Source organism: Elephas maximus, chromosome 3 (assembly GCF_024166365.1).
Source record: "Elephas maximus indicus isolate mEleMax1 chromosome 3, mEleMax1 primary haplotype, whole genome shotgun sequence".
Taxonomy (NCBI): Eukaryota; Metazoa; Chordata; class Mammalia; order Proboscidea; family Elephantidae; genus Elephas; species Elephas maximus.
Window position 1 is genome coordinate 127062634 of NC_064821.1, and position 17715 is coordinate 127080348.

At 35.2% G+C, this 17715-nt stretch overlaps 1 protein-coding gene across 1 annotated transcript in view; it reads right to left on the reverse strand.

The window, feature by feature from the left end:
• Positions 1 to 17715, reverse strand: part of ADGRL4 (adhesion G protein-coupled receptor L4) — a 131519-nt gene that overhangs the window by 35451 nt on the left and 78353 nt on the right. Inside the window, exons 5-12 of the mRNA XM_049879595.1 lie at positions 17130 to 17309; positions 16826 to 17009; positions 15601 to 15717; positions 10230 to 10432; positions 5066 to 5239; positions 2960 to 3163; positions 468 to 688; positions 272 to 338 (exon numbers count right to left, since the gene is read on the reverse strand). Of these exons, the coding sequence (XP_049735552.1) occupies positions 272 to 338; positions 468 to 688; positions 2960 to 3163; positions 5066 to 5239; positions 10230 to 10432; positions 15601 to 15717; positions 16826 to 17009; positions 17130 to 17309 (1350 nt within the window). The remainder of the gene's footprint in view (positions 1 to 271; positions 339 to 467; positions 689 to 2959; positions 3164 to 5065; positions 5240 to 10229; positions 10433 to 15600; positions 15718 to 16825; positions 17010 to 17129; positions 17310 to 17715) is intronic.

A 17715-nucleotide genomic window follows, 5' to 3' on the forward strand; every position in this document is an offset into this window, starting at 1 on the left:
ATAAGCGTAAATGTTTTTCTTATAAACCACACGTTATGCAGAAATCTATCCTCCTTCAAGAGGGGCCAATAAATCACAATACTTTGAGTTTAAGAAAGATATATATGCCTTTTTCTCAATAACAACAAATAGATGTTAACAAGTGATATACTGGAAGGTGATCATAGTTCTTTTTTTTTTTTTTAGAATGAGAATATTTGATTTCTGGGAATTTAAACACCCTTTAATCATCACTGTTTTGAACTCTAATAAAAATTTTAAGCATACGTACAAGAATGATTAGACATGCTGGTCCTATAAAACTCCAAATAAAGTTGTTTTCGGTGCTAAGCCAACATCTGAAAAGTAAATAATAGATACAATCTGTAAATATGTTTGGATGTGCTTCAACAAGGCAAAATTCTCAATGGTATGCCAAAGCATATTCAGAATTACAGTTCAAATGCTTATGAAATGTCTTAACTTACACTTCAGTGGTGCCATAATATCTGTATCCTAATGCTGCTGAGAATCCAACTACCACAGCTGGACTTAGGTAGCCGAAGATATAAAAATTCTTGTGTAAAAATCCCTTGTTGTAGATGACTCCCACAACAATGAGGTAGAGGTGTATACCCTCAATGCACATCCATGCAAAGGCTGCTAAAAAAAAGTAATGTAGCAGCCCAGCAATGACTGAACAGAAGAGCTAAAAGTCAAAAAAAAAAAGAAACCATACACAACATGTGATTTAAAATTATATAACATAAAATATAGACTCATCAGAAATTATGCCACCTTATATAATATTAATCACATTAATATATTCATATCAGGTGTCAGTTGTTTAAGATATACTGCTTCCAGCTGACTTTAAACAGCTGGGCATCATCAATGTGAAACATTTCACCAATTCTGTGATAAAACTAAGCGCCTGCTCTTGTAATTTTTATACATTTGTGTTATGCTATAAACTGTGGATTATTCATAGGTAAACCAAGATACCTTGGTGAATTTTTATGAACATTCAAGCTGACTTTCGATTAAACATTATTCATAAGTATTTAATACACATCCAGACCTGGGGTCAGTCTTACAAGAAATAACAGAAAAAGAAGTAGTTGCAGGCTCCTCTATTCTATTTTAATAGAGCTTATAGCACAATATACACTTACATACTTATCACACTTACTAAATCCATAAAATTTAAACTCAATGAGATTACATACTAAAATATATTGGTGAATCCTCTATAAGGTTGAGAACAGATAGATAACTGGGGATCAAAAATTGGGAGTCACTTTGGTGTGGAAGTGATATTTGAAATATGGCTTGAGAATGAGAAGAATATTAGAGGTTAAAGAAAGTTGAAAATAAGCACTAGAAGGAATAGTTTGGGGTTGAGCATGATGCTGGGAGGAAGCTGAAAGAGTAAACAGGTATTGGAGGATAGTGGTAGGTATATACAAATTTGAAAGGTGTTAGGAATATTGCCATAAAAAGCAAAAAGATATGGAGTTTATAATCTAAACCTGCTGCTGTCAAGTCAATTCCAATGCATAGCGACCCTATAGGACAGAGAATAACTGTCCCATAGGGTTTCCAAGGAGCGGCTGGTGTATTTGAGCTGCCAACCTTTTGGTTAGCAGCTAGAGCTCTTAACCACTGTGCCACCAGGGCTCTGTTTATAATCTAGTGTACACTATTCAAAATGAGTGCTTTCTGGGCATGTACTACAAAAGAAAACCTTCATAACTGATTGTTGGTTTTACCCTTGAAAGATTTCTAAGACTAGAGATATGGAAACGATTTAATGTTTTACAACCATGAGGATGCACTTCTCTAGTCTCTGAATGCAGGGAGTGTAACTGACCTAAGGCTCCAGCTGATGTAATCTGAAACCCATTGTATTCATGTTTCCAACAGGCTGCTGCCAAATTCCCAGAGTGGGTTGTGGAAAAGACCTCCCCATGAGCTAAGCGTGTTTCACTTGGCTTCTCGCAAAGTCACCCCCAGGAGAGGAAGGTGACGGAGACTTCCTCTCTCCCCCACTTCCTGCCGCCAAGACCCTGTTCAGCTCAAGGTTTGAAAACCGCCATGGGCTAACAGTGTCACCTGCCTACTCATTCTTGCTTCCAGGAAGTCCTTCTGCAGGGTGGGCCCCAAGCTCCACTCTTCAGACCCAGACAAAAAAACGTCCCCAACAGTGACTGATATGGAGTTTCCCTCACGTACCATGCTGCCTCAAGTACTTGCCGGAATTTCTCAGCTAGGTGACTTTTGTTCAAAGGCTCCCAAAAGAACTCCCTGACAACCTTGCTAAACATGCCTTAGAACTACAGTTCTGTGTAAAATGCTTCTACTTTTCCTTCCTTCCATCTCTCCTTCACTTGGGGTCAGACCTGCATCTTGCTCTGACAGATTGCCAAGCCTCTCCCTTCCCATTTTTTCTCACAGACATTTCCACATAAATTTATTGCATATTTATTCATTCTTAGTGTCTGTTTCTTGGAGGACCTACACTGAAACAATATGGAAACTATTTGGTAAAGGACTAGATCAATAATAGAGGGAAATGAGTAGGAAAGTGTAGACAATAGGCGAGTCAATTCATCGTACTTCAACCAATGAATCCTAGCTCCTTGAAAGTTCAATCCCTAAGTTAATATTTCCAGTACCGCCTCTACTTGTTTGTTTCCCACCTGAAAACAAAGCAAGTAAAAAGCTTTTTCTTCAGTTTGTTGCAAAGTCTTAATTTGTTCCAATGGTTTGTGGTAATAAGGTACATTTTTGTTAATGGACTTAATAAGCAGGTTGCTTAGATATGTTAGTATTATCAGACTTAGAAAAGACAGTTTAAAAACAAATTATATCATATGTTTCTCATTAAGCCCTTAATTATAATTAATGTTTTCATGAAATATATATTTGGGAAAGTACAAATTCAGATAACAAAAAGAGAACAGGGAGACCTACATACCTTATTAGTATTTGTATTGATCCCAACAAGAAAGACAAGTTCAGCAAGGAATAAGCTACAACACAGATTTTTGTGAATCGTTGTCCTGGTGCTTTGAATTTCACTGAAGAACCAGAAGGTAAAAATGCACATGGCGAGGCAAATCAGTGAAATAATTATTCCTAATTGAGTGATCCTTGTAAGAATATTATAATCTTTAATACCCTAAGGGAAAATAATGATAAAGTTGTTAAGAGAATCAGTAAATTGTCAAAGGAACTACAACATATCATGAATTTCCTTTTTTGGTGAAGCATTACTCAAAATGTTTATAAAATGTGAAAATACAAATATGCATTTAGATGAGAAAAATTTTGTGCTTTTGCAAATGTTCAATATTTGGAGATATCTAATAGAAATCATGTAATACGTTAACAATTTTATAATTGGTGATTTTTTTCTAGGCATAGTATATATTAGTATACGTTTTAACAATGTTATCATCATCAGTTTCTTATTAGAAAGATAATTCATTATTATAATGTGAAAATGGTTAATTAAAACAGATTTATCAGTGTTAAGAACAAGTCTTATTTCTAGTGATTCATCTAAAACACATTAAATATTAGAATTGCTGAACACATGGAATATCAAAATAGTATAGTTCAGAGACTTCAAAATGGCCTAGGTTGGCTTTATTCTAGCTAGATAATATTATATACGTATAAATCAGAAAAACCAAACCCATTGCTGTCGCATCAATTCTGACTCATAGTGACCCTATGGGACAGAGTAGAACTGCCGTATATGGTTTCCAAGGCTATAAATCTTTACGGGATCAGACTGTCACATCTTTCTACCTCAGAGCAGCTGATGGGTTCAAAACACTTACCTTTTGGCTAGCAACCAAGCGCTTAACCATATATATATATATATATATGTAGATATGTAGATATGTATGTATGTATGTATGTATGTATGTATATATGTATTGGAAACCTTGGTGGCAGAGTGGTTAAGTGCTATGGATGCTAACCCAAAGGTCGGCAGTTCAAATCCACCAAGTGCCCCTTGGGAACTCTATGGGGCAGTTCTGCTCTGTCTTATAGGGTAACTATGAGTCTAAATGTATACATATGTATATATACACACTAGATTAATATTATATATATATACTAGATTAATATTACATACATAAACACACAGAATCACAGAATAGAGGCTTCTTTGCTTAATTAGCATTCAGAAAAAAGTCACCTTTAAAATATATAACTGACATTAAATTTAGGGAGATTTTTTAGGACGTTTTATATATTTAACAATGAGTTCTTAGTATAAGGGGAAAAAAAACTTGTAGTCTAATGAAGGTGATGATAAAGGGTTACAAAACAATGAATTATGTAATAATTATGTAATATAAAAGCAAGCTATTACTAATGTAAAGTACATATTATGAAGCTACTCACCTTAAAGAGAGTGTACATGTTCTAAAAACTTGTGGGCTTCTATACTGCTAAAATCCTTGGTAAGTTGTCAAATATTTTAATGGGCTTTGTCATTAGTTAATTAAAAAAAAAAAGAAATTTCAAGGCCCAAAGACAAGTCCCTAAAATTCAGTGATATATTAAAATATACAAATGGTTCTTGGAAACAGCATTAAAAAGTAAGGGTCAACTCATGAATATTTGATTTAGCACAAAATCTACTAGATATTACAAACTAGATAAATTCTAGACTAGAAATAACCCAACCCCAGACCCAGTATGTCCTAGAAGGCAGGGAGAAAAATGAATCCTAAAAAGAAGGTAATTTGGGGGTTATACCAAGCATATTAAATAAACTATTTACACCCAAAGAACCCTAGTGGCACAGTGGTTAAGAGTTTAGCTGCTAACCAACAGGTTCGCAGTTTGAATCCACCAGCTGCTCCTTGGAAACCCTATGGGGCAGTTCTATTCTGTCCTATAGGGTCGCTATGTGTTGGAATCCACCCGATGGCAACAGGTTTGGGTTTTTGGTTTATTTACACTCAAGGAAAACATAAAAATTATTTATTCTCTTGAATGACATAGAAAAAAAATAGGCATATATACAAATTTATAAATATGAAGCAAAAAATTGTCTTACAATGGAAGAACCAGAAGACATCAAAATTGCAAAATGTGTCAGGTGATTACATCGACAGGAGGTGTGGGTCTCATTGGAGGATGTTAATTCACAGCCCTCCAAAGACCAGCTGCCATTCATTGTGTCAGGCGAGTAATTCCAAAATGCACATTGACTCCTATGCTTATCTGAGGTCTGAAAAAGAGACATTTTACTGATGGGAAAAAAAGTTACACATATGGTACTGCTTTTGTCATATTTAAAATAGCATTTTGAATACCAATATGATTAATAGCATGCCTAAGAAATGAAACATGAAATAAATATTAATAAACAAATGCTGTTATTATTTGCGAGGACTGAAATCTATAGTGTAATAAAGTTATATTTCATCAAATGTATCTCATACAGTTGTAAGAATTATTTATTATTAAGTGAAATTGTCATGTCATTTAAAACAGGGCATGCCACTTTATTATTATATGTATCTTCATTCAATAAATGTTGGGTATCTACTAGGAATCAGCTGTTGATTCACTTCCTGGGAATAGAACACTGAAGAAAAAAAAAATAATGGTTGCATTGTTGAACTTACATTCTAGTAAGAGAGATAAATTATTAAAGAACAAAAATAAAACAAGGAAAGGGGAAGAAAATGGTAAGAAGTTTGGCTAGATAAAGCCTTTCACATGAGATGACATCTAAGAAGATCTCTCAGTGAGATGAGGGGTGAGCCATGCAGATATGGGAACTGAGGGTTCTGGATCATCGGATTAACAACTAGAAAAGCTCTGAAGTGACTGAATAGGATTCTTCCATAAACATCCAGAAGCCAGTGCAGTAGAGCACAAATGAGTGAGGCAAAGACTAGTAAAGATAAGGTCAGAGACTGATGGGGCTAGATGGCACAGAGTATCAGACGGCTAGCTCAATAAATAGTGGAGTTCTCCTTATTATAATTTTAAATTAATCCGAACACTATAGCTAAAGTACTGTAAACTTTAATAATTACTTATTGAATGTTAAACACCCTACACTTGTATATTGTAGAACGAAAAAATTTTACTTATATAGCAGTTTACAGTTAACTAGGTGACTTCTCACCTACGTTGTCTAGTCTGATACTTAAAATAGTCCTTTGAGGTAATACTGCGTTAAGAAGCAAAAAAAAGTCAAAAGATATATTGAAGACTACCCATTATTTGAAGGAGCCCTGGTGGTGCAGTGGTTAAGTGTTCAACTGCTAACCAAAAGGTGGGGGTTGGAAGCCACCAGCCACTCTGCAGGAGAAAGATGTGATTATCTGCTTCCATATAGACTATAGGCCTCGGAAACCCAAGGAGCAGTTCTACTCCATCCTATAGGGTTGTTATGAGTCAGAATCAGTTCAATGGCAACAGGTAATCAATATTAATTGGAGTCGTACAGTTTGGAACTCAAATCTTCAAACAATCAGTAAGGAAAATATGTGTTGAGTGCACAACACATGGGAGGCACTATGTGAGGAGGCAGGGATTCTCAGTTAAAAAGATAAAGTGTCTGCCCTCAGGGATAATTGTTTTAAAGAGATATGTTCTAAATACATTTGGGTCACCAGTTGGAGTAATGGCAAAGACATACTGAGTTTAACTAGAATGAGTTTAGGAAAACAGTGATTGAACTAAATTGGAGAGATGACTAGAAGTTTTACAAGGAGGTCAAGTTATGAGAAGAAAAAAAAAAAAAGAAAATCTCTAGACACAGATCCCCAGAAACAGCCTGGAAAATGCCCAATCCCATCCCAACTAGGTAAGCCAGAGGAACCAGAAGTCAGCTCAGAGTGTAGGTGTCATACAGATAATGGGGATCAAGTGAGGGTCTGTCTACATACTGAGCCTCCACCACTCTTCACCACATTCTCTTAGTTCTCCTAATCCTCACAGTTGTTTCTGCCCTTAGGCAGGAGACTAAAAGATTTCCTTCTACAAAACTCATTGTTCCAGGAGAAATGACTTTTAAGTATTGACTTTAGTTTTTAGCTGCCCTCAAGTCACCCCAGACTCCTGGTGACCCCGTGCACAACAGGACAAAATGCTGCTCTGTTGCACCACCCCCATGATCAGTTTTGTCTGGAAGCTCCACTGAAACCTGTTCAGCATCATTGCAACATGCAAGCCTTCACTGACAGACAGGTGGTGACTGGCATGCACTGGCCAGGAATGGAACCTTGGTAACCAGTGTGGAAGGCAAGAATTCCACCACTGAACTACCAATGCCTCATAACTGACTCTTAGGGTCTTCCAATGAAGGCAATGGCTCAGAACTTGTCTGATGACAACACTCTAGTGAAGCACATGACTGCCACAAGCCCACCTAAGGCAGCAGTTATCTTTCAAATGTCCCTTTAGTAAATATGAATAGATGGTCATGGGCCACAAGACATCTGAGGGCAGGCTCTGACATGAAGACAGAGAACAAAGGCAACCAAGCCAAACAAAGGAAATCATGAGCAACACAACACAGGGAGTAGGAAACAGTTTTTAAGTATATATAAATGAAGTATCAGAGAGACTAACATCATGCCCATCAAACAACAACAACAACAAAAAAGCAAGGTTAAAAAAAACAAGGTTATTTCAGTGAAAATTATGTATAAATCAGAAATTTTAAAAAAGATATGTTAGCAGAAAGAAAGAAATGGTAAAGAAAGTAAAAAAGAAAAAGAAGCTTGGGTGGAAAATCTAATACTCAAACAATAGCAAATAACGAAAAGAGAAAACAGATACGCTAGAGGGGGAGAAATACCAAATAAATACTAGGAAATTCCCTAAACTGATGGCCAAACATTTTCAGACTGAATAAACTCACAAAATGCCTGGTGCAATTAGTGAAGAAAGACCCACACAAGGTCTATCCCGTTATGGCAACTACTATTAATATTCCCAGGGGCCCTGGTGGCAGCACAATGGTTAAGCGTTCGGTTGCTAACTGAAAGTTTGGCAGTTCAAATCCACTTGAAACTTGGCAGGAGAAGAGAACTGGCAATCTGCTTTTGTAAAGATTTAGAGCCTAGCAAACCCTATGGGGCAGTTCTACTCTATCTCATAGGGTCACTGTAAGTGAAAATTGACTCAACAGCACACAACGAAAATTTACATTCCTCTGACATAATGAAGAAATATATACTAATGGACGAAGTTGGAGGTAAGTAATCAGGAAAATGAAGGCAGTTTCTATTTCCTCAGATAACTTCTGTTTTCTTAGGGGGAAAAAAAAGGATCAAATTTTTCTCAGAGAGAGGGGAACCAGGGGATAGGCAGATATTTTGGCAGAAGAGAGTGATGAAATTTCATAACAGTCATTACTTTGGATGGAAGAAGCAGCTGACCAGGGATAAAAATTAAGGACGAACAAGTCTTCCTATTAGTTATGGTGAAGAATTTTTGTTTATACATGTGTTTGGTTTGGTTTTAGTTTCAAACAGGAATTGGTTAAACATGTTATCCTTGGTATCTCTTGATCTGATAAAACATTCCACTAAAAAAAAAAAAAAAAAAACTGTAGGAAAACCATCAGACCATGTGAAAGAACCATGTTCGGCTTCTACTGTCAAAGAAGGTCATTTGAATTTACCAACTTTTCAGATATCTTTTTCAGTGTCTAAGTTTGGTTTCAATTCTTAAAACATTTCACATTTCTTTTTTCCCTCAACATAATGCCTACTGATGTTTAGGTTGGAACTACTATTTACTTGCCTTTGCAATCCATTTGTAGGAGTCCCTGGATGGCACAAACAGTTAAGCACTCAGCTACTAGCTGAAAGGTTGGCAGTTCTGAATACACCCAGGGGTTCTTTGAAAGGGTGGCCTGGCGTGCTCTGCTTCCAAAAGGCCATGACCTTGAAAACCCTTTGGAGCAGTTCTACCCAATGCCGTCGAGTCTACTCTACATAAATGGGGTCACCATGAGCTGGAATCAACTCCACAACACTCATTTCATTCTCCCTACATTAAAAATCCAAACCAAACCCAGTGCCATCGACTCAATTCCAACAGAAACCCTGGTGGTGTAGTGGTTAAGTGTTATAGCTGACAACCAAAGGGTTGGCAGTTCAAATCCGCCAGGTGCTCCTTGGAAGCTCTGTGGGGCAGTTCTACTCTATCCTATAGGGTCACTATGAGTCTTAGATGTCTTTTATTTACAGTCACACATTTGTATTTTGTGTAAGCATATATGTTCTTTTTGACTGTTCTCTCTCTTTTTTTTTTTTTTTCCATTTCCCCTGGTAAACACGCAAATGCAATTGGCCAATTTCAAGATTCTCCAAATGTGACTTGAGGTACTTTAATCATTTACTGAAATTATATTCGAAGCCTAAGAAACCACCAACTATAAACAGGTAGAGAACAATCTATAATTTCAAATTTCCCCATTTATTTTTAGGTATATAAAAATAATTAAATATTAACACAGCTACTATGTTTTTTATTGTGTAGTTTTAATTATACATGAGTCTGAAAGAGTGAAATGGCCTCTGTTAATTTCTTTATAAAATATTTTTGTACTTTAAGTGACCCTAAAACTTCTCTTGAATGAAGTACTGGTTAAAATAAATCAATATCCAAATCCCTGAAATTTTTATTTTAAATGGCAATTATTAATCAAATACCTCCCTCATTACACAAGTGAAATTTATCTCTTTGAATCTATAGTTACACTTTTTTTTTTACAACTCATTCACCGAAGGTGTGCAGACTTTCAAAAGAAACAATATACTTAAAATTACAACTAAATATACAACTTCATTTTAGAGAGTCAAATACATGCAATTCTCTGGCATTGATCAGAAAGCTTAAAGAGCACTTAAAATACAAAAATATTTTTTAGGGAAATTAGTTGAAACTGCCTCAAAACCCAAAAGCCCAATGCCATGGAGTTGATTCTGACTCATAGTGATCCTATAGGACAGAGCAGAACAGCCCCATAGTCTCCAACGGTCAGCTGGTGGATTGAAACTGCTGGCCAAGCTTTTAACCTTAAATTACATTATTCATTTATTTCAATTTCAAATCTCTCTCTTTTTTTTTATTTTTTAACTCAAGAGTTCACATATACTGAAAGTGACACAATAACGGCTACGGAAATTCACTTCTCTGAATGTATCGAAATCATAACCAATAACCACTAAAAAAAAAAACAAACTTACCTTTATATGACTTAATGTAAATGCAATATATTCAAGTTCATAGAACATGGGTGGATTTGAACTAATTGACACAGAAATTACTGGAGAGATGACTCTTTCTTCCTCTTCAGAATGATCAGAATTCTGAGGTTCCAATAAGTTGTCAGATGATGAAAGCAAGGGACCAATACTTTTATAATATAAAAATGCAACTGCAACGTTTCCTATCAATCAAATGAATGCATTCAGTAAAATTCTTATAAAACAAAATGTATTTACACATTTAATATAAAAGGAAAATTTGATCAGATAAACTTTTACTCTAAAAGAACCATAAAAATACCTACAGACTGAAATGTGGGTCACAATAAGCCACATCTACATCATCAAACCATATTAAGACTTATAGTCACCGAACTCTATGCATCCAAAAATGACCATGGAATGTAGTAACACCTTTTGCACAAGCTATATTTAGGAGAAAAATATTCCTAGGTAAATTCACACCCAAAACCTGGCTGAGTACTAGGTGTGAAGTGTATTCACCTGAAAGATAAAATTCTGAGTTATTACTTCTATGTCCAAATACATGAATTAGAGAGATACTGGGAGAAAATTACCATAGACTTATAGAATTAAAAAGTTCAGAGTTGAAAAAAAAATTTACCAGCTTATATGACAAAATCATCTTTTTCTATGACAGGAAGAACAATTCTTTTTACATGTAAATTATTACATAAATTAAAACCACTACCACAAATGTTATGCTTCTACATCAAAAAAAAAAAAAAAGTTGAGTTGTAAGATGTCATTGAATTTATCCTCATGCCCACTGAAATGGCTCCTCATTAATACTGATGACATTCAGTCTCTGGGTAAGAAATTACTGCCTTGTAGGACAGCCATTTATCTGTGCCACCCCTCCCTCCACACATACACACACACTTATCAAATGCCATAACCCTTTGCCATCGAGTCAATTTTGACTCATAGTAACCCTATAGGACAGAGTAAAACTGCCCCACAGGGTTTCTAAGGAGCAGCTGATGGATTCAAACTGCTGACCTTTTGGTCAGCAGCTGAGCTCTTAACCACTGAAGCACCAGGGCTCCCATTAAATGCAGTACATCAGCACACAACTCAGTACTAGAAATGCACCCTTATCAGCGGAGACTACCGTGTGGCTATTCTGTCTTTAAACCTGGGCACTACACCTCTATTAATAGAATCTCAGATTGCTTTAGTTTTGTAGGAGCTCAACATCACTGATACTGTATGTGAACAACTTGACATCTAGATCTATTATCTTTAAAAATTCCTGTTGTCAAGTTAGGTCTTATTCTTTTGTATTTGTGGTACAAAATTACGGACACTACATTTAGTACTTTACATTCATGATGTACACTTGGAATTAGAAGGTCTGGTTTCAGTCATTGAACCTACCTATGTGGCTACAGGTAAATCAATTCAATGTTTTCAGTTTTAGATTTTCCACTTATAAATGAATGGTAGTAATACGAACTGTATCTACTTATTAGGATAGGTTGAGACAAAACTAAATAATACACGAGAGAGCCCTTTCTAATTTTTAAACACTATAAAAATATGATGGTTACACTTTTTAGCTAGAAAAGATTCTGTTTTCTTCAGACCACTGGGATATTATAGTCAGTTGTTCCCTCAAATTTGTGACACTAGAAAATAATTTAATGAGTATAAATTAATCAAAATCATAAATACAAATGTTGGTAACACCATACCAGTGTTACACAAAACTGGAACCACCCATGGAGTCGAATATCACCCTAATAAATAACATTCTTCGGATATGGGTACATGAGCTAGAAGTTACCAAAGTGTGTCGCTATCCATATTTAAAAAAGGCACCATAAGAGACTTCGCTAAGGGCTTTGCTGAAATTCAATACATTACACAGAACTTTTTTTTTTTTTTTTCTAAACTGCTAGTCTAGAAACCTTAAATAGAAAGAATATACCATGGACTGCCAAAAGAACGAACAAATCTGTCTTGGAAGAAGTACAATCAGAAAGCTCCTTAGAAGCAAAGACAGTGAAACCACGTCTCACACACTAAGGACATGTTATCAGGAGGGATCAGTCCCTGGAGAAGGACATCCTGCTTGGTGAAGTAGAGGGTCAGCGAAAAAGAGGAAGACCCTCAATGAGATGGACTGACACAGTGGCTGCAACAATGGGTTCAAGCATAGCAATAATTGTGAGGATGGCGCAGGACTGGGCAGTGTTTCATTCTGTTGTGCATAGGGTCACTATGAGTCTTAACTAACTTGACAGCACTTGGCAACTACCACATAACATGACTGAGGCTAGTGAAATGATGATTCCAAGAGATGACAAAATCAGGGCCTGAAGCAGGGTCTAGAAGTCTTTTAGGCCAACCTGACCTGGTCCAGATGGTGAACCAGTTCATGACACAGTGACTTCTCAGAAGGTTCTAAGTGGAAACAATCAAAATCAAATGATGCTCCAAAATGAGAAGGTGTTTTTTTTTTTTTTTTTTTTTTAAATCTACTGATTACCGCTATCCTTTCTAAAGTAAAATATTTATCTGATATCGATTTTTGATTTTGAGTAAAAAGGGTGGTGAATGTCACACAGAATAGTGTTCCAAAAACCCTTTCCACCTCCTTTCTGAATGTTGCTTCAGTGTGCGTCCAGTCTCATAATTTTGAGCCTCCTTCAATTCCAATGATTTCTCACTAATTCTAGGCCTGATGTAATTTTTAACTGTCTTGGTGGCATAGTCGTACAGAGTTCAGCTGCTAACTAAAAGGTCAGCAGCTCGAATCCATCAGGCACTCCTCAGAAAACATATAGGGCAGTTCTACTGAGTCGGAATCGACTTGACAGCAGCAGGGTTTTTTAAATCAGTTTTGTACCTTCTTTCAGTAAACTACAGTTTCACTCACAAGAGACTAAAAACTTGCAGGGTAATTTCCTACTGTATCATCATCAGTCCTTCCTCACCTTTTCTTCTTTACAATGTTTATTCTAGTCTTCTATGCTCTCTGTTCTCTCGAAGACATTTTTCTCCTGCTATCCCAAAGTAGAGCACTCCCATGAAACCTTTCGTAAGCCAAAATGGCATAAAGCAAAGAAGTAATTACCATTAATTTATGTGGGGAAATTTTTTGAGCATTCCAGACCGCACCAAATCATAGCAAATAACACATAAAACCTAAAGTAACACCAACATATAGTAAAAGCAGGAATTACATGATAAAAGGAACTTGGTGATGCCATCCTCACGGCTCCGTTTGTGATCTTTTTAATGACTGGCTACAAAACAAACACTGAACCCTATTTCCACTTTTCACAAAAGTAAAAATACTCTTCAGGTTTTTTTCAGTTAGCAAAAACAGGTACTAATGTAGGTCTTTTGTAAAAGCGAAATGGTGTAAAGTGAACTTTCTAAAAGCAGCGGATACCTGTATCTGTTAATGTTACCATACTTTTCCTAAGAAGATATAGTGTAACCTTCAATTCAGTGAAGAGAACATTTATTTAAGCATTTCCTTAGTGCAAACCAGTGTGCTAAATTCTGAAAAGAATACAAAAATAGAATCTGCAATGAATTATAACTCCTTAGAGAATCATTGTTTCCAAACTGCTTCACTGCTATTTTCACTTGAGAATAACTACAGTACACCTTCTCAATAAGGCTTCATACACTGCTGTATTTTGTCACTTAAATATTATCCTAATTTCATAAGTAATTTAAAAACAAATACATACAATCTTTTTAATTATAAACTGCAGTTCAAAACACTGGATTTTGTGCTCTTTCTTACCTCCTACACCTTACTCTTCTAATTCAGTCAATTAAAAAAGTTTAAGTCCACCTGTACCTCCATGGACGTGCTTGATTTTGCTACTAATGACACTGTGCAGGTTTTCATTAATCTGTGTATTTTATTAATGTATTTTATCACTAAAAGAATGATAACATGGGTACATCATTGAGTGGGTTGGATCAGTCTGTTAGACGCCCTTATTTTTAAGGTAGAACCTTGAGGAAAACAAATTTTCTCACACTGCTTTCTTGAGTGTTGACATGGCTGTCCCTTTCAAATGTCCGAGCTACCATACAATCAGAGGATCTCTTTGAGATATCAGTTCTGTGATGATTTCAGCATCGGTCACTATGAGAGGTATTTTCAATGTCTTTATTCCCAACTGCTAAACCCTATTCAGATTGTCTTTGAAATTTCTACAGCTTAACACATTCTTTGAATTTGTTCCTAAATATTATATGTGTACTTTGGTTAATTAGAATTTGGTGTCATTAGGTAAGAGCCATGGGTTCAATGGTGACATGGCTTCATAATTTTTGCTTAGTTGTATGACCACAGACTATTGTTTCTTGCATTTTTATAGAATATGATAAGAAATAATGGACAGGATAATATTGAAGGATTGGGGGAGAAAAAAAAAACATATCAATGCTGTAAAAATGCAAACAAGACATCTTTTCTGAGGATGAATGTGCGGCAATTTTGGACATCACACCTTTTATGAAAATGTGTCTGCCTATACATAAGCCAATCTGTATGCTGTTTTACTTATTTTTTCATTTGTACTTATGACTGCCCATGCATTCTTTGAGCAAATATTACAATTCATATATTTCCTGGGTAATTTTTTTTTTTTTTACCTATATTGACACAACAATAACCAAAAGAACTCTACTATCAGCAGACATTGTATTTAAGAGGGCAGACAAATGGTTGGATTGAAATAGCAGCTGTTTGCTTGCCTCAAACAAGTAAAGAATAAAGGAAAGCTGGTCAAGGCTTATTATCTTCGTTAACTCTTGCCCTTCTAGTGCTGGTTCTGCATTATCTGAGGATGTGCATGACGGCAAGTCCCTTAGCTTCTCTGCACCACAGTTTCATTATTCATAAATTAAGAAACTAGGCTAGGTAACTATTAAATTGCTTGCCAGTACTGTTGTTTTCTGATTCTTTTTTTTTTTTATCCAGCCTCTCGTTTAGTTGAACAGTTTACTGTGCAAAGAACGTGATGACAAAAGGAAGAGAAGTCACAAGCCTGAGCAATAACTTTCTGTCTTTTTGAACATTATCTGTATATTTCTTCTTTACACAGTTACAACTTAGTGTCACAATGAAGACTATGAAGAACTACCAAAGATGAAATATTAAAAGAACTCTGTGCAAGCTACAGCATCCAGTCACTGATGCATAAGGAGTAATAAAATCAAGTTCTTTTGTATATTTTTATAAGAAACTTCAAAATATCAGTCAGTTATAGAGATTGGCAGTTAAGACAAAAAGGACTAAGACATTACCAGCTAAAATTAGAATATTGCATATGAGATATTGTCAAAATCCTACCATCTGAATTGTATGCAGGTTTTCTCTTTGGAAGTATCTTTATGTAATCTCCATCCACATTCATTTGGGGATGCATATGTTGCATTTGATGTGAATCAAAAAAGAATATTTTGAGAGCTGAAACAAACCACCGAAATAATAAATTCTTTGAAATTAGTTTAATCACTGTATTTATTTTTAGAGACAATTTTACCCATCATTATTGCATTTTAAGTTTTTACTTATAGAAGGTTGAATGAATATATTCTGAACATATTTGGACATTATAATTTATATCTTAAAAATCTGACAAATTTTAATTTTGGGTTTTGCCATATCGCTCATGGTTTAATTTAATCTTTATTGAATTAAACAAAGATAATATACATATATGCATATAGGTATATACTCAAGGGAGCTATAAATAATAATTACTAAAGCAAAGACAAGCAACTGTAATGTCTTAGAAGATGGTGTCTATAATATCATTTACTATATGGAGAATGATTGAATTAAATTCTTGAGTTGTAATGCCCTTACTGGTGAATTTTTTATCTTTTTCACTCAACAACATCATCAAGAAATGTAGGGCTCCTATATATTATTCACAAGCTTGCAGCCTTAATTTTGAGTGAGTGGTGAACCTTGAAGAGATAATGATTTTTGTTTATCTGTGTTGTATAGCAATATATCACCCTGAAAATGTAATAAAGGTATACTTTATTTCAGAAATGTACTCTGTTTCTTCAGAATTTTACAGGCATCCTCGAATTGATCCCAGGTTCTGAATGTGTTATGTGTGAGACTGCAAAAAGCAGGAAACATTTTAACTTAATGTTGATTGCTTCGTGTTATTAAAAGGTAATAGATTCCCTAAAGATGAACTTAAATACAGGAGGGACATCTAGAGAATCTGTACATGACTATCACTGGCTAAGGCAGATCTCAAGTCATGATTCAAAATGACAAGGGAGTAATATACTCTGGGCATTTAAATGCTAAATAGTTCAGAAATAGGAAACGGTGGAGATGGCAGCAAAGGAGGCAAAACTTATATATTTATTCTTTTTACTCTTACTACACTCATGTCACTCATGTGACATGCATCACCATTCATTTTCTCCATTGGAAAAAAACAAAAAAACTACAAATCCAATTAAGAGTATTTTAAGCACCTTGTCCCCCCATTATAAAATGGGAAACAATAATGCTCTGAAATTGGCCTTGGCTGCTTTTTTTTTCTTACCTACATCACTTGAGTTAGTATCTAACTGAGTGGTCTTTTGGAGGTTCTGAGATATACTTAAAGTTACTTGTTCAGCAGTGTGCATCAGTTTCGTAAGATGAGTTCTCCTATTATTTGTAGATAATTTGTTCCAAACTGTAAATGTATCTGTTTGAACAAAATTATTCATGGTCTTCACAAGTTCCTGCCGAAAACAAAATAAAAAGAGTTTTTTTTTTTAATGTTGAAATCTTACACGAATCATAGGTTTAAGGAAAAATTCTAAAGCTCAATTATATTAAAAGTTAAAGCTCAATATACTTACAGTAAGAATTGAATTAGAAAGAGTGTCCTTGGCTGTGTTGGTACTATTCATGTAACCTAGAAATGGGGATGATTCAGCTAATACTTCTATATACGTAATTATATCCACTGGTGAAAGATCTGTCACAGAATTTCTATAGACTTCTTGTAGCAAAGCCACAGGTTCTCCTATGGGTCTAATCTGAGCAAAAAGGGGTCCAGAAAAAGGAAACCAATGTAGAACATTACATACTTAAAAAAAAAAAAAATAGCTTCTAAAATTGCTCCATATTCTTAATATAGAACTATCAATTATAAATTTGATTAGATTTTAATCTACAAGAATAAATTCTTTACAATATGATACAGTAGAAATTTCCTTTAGCTGACATTTAAGTAGTCATATTGAGATTCAGACTTTCAATCACTTAATAATAATTTTATAAAGTCCTACTTTTTATTTACTCCAGTTGTATTCAACTACGTCTCCGCCTTAAAACGTGGGAAGGGGCCTGGGGTAAAAGGAAGTTTTTCTATTTTATTCATCAACTTTGACTACACGTTGAAAAGAATTTTTCCTTAAATCAAATAATGAAAAGTAACAAATT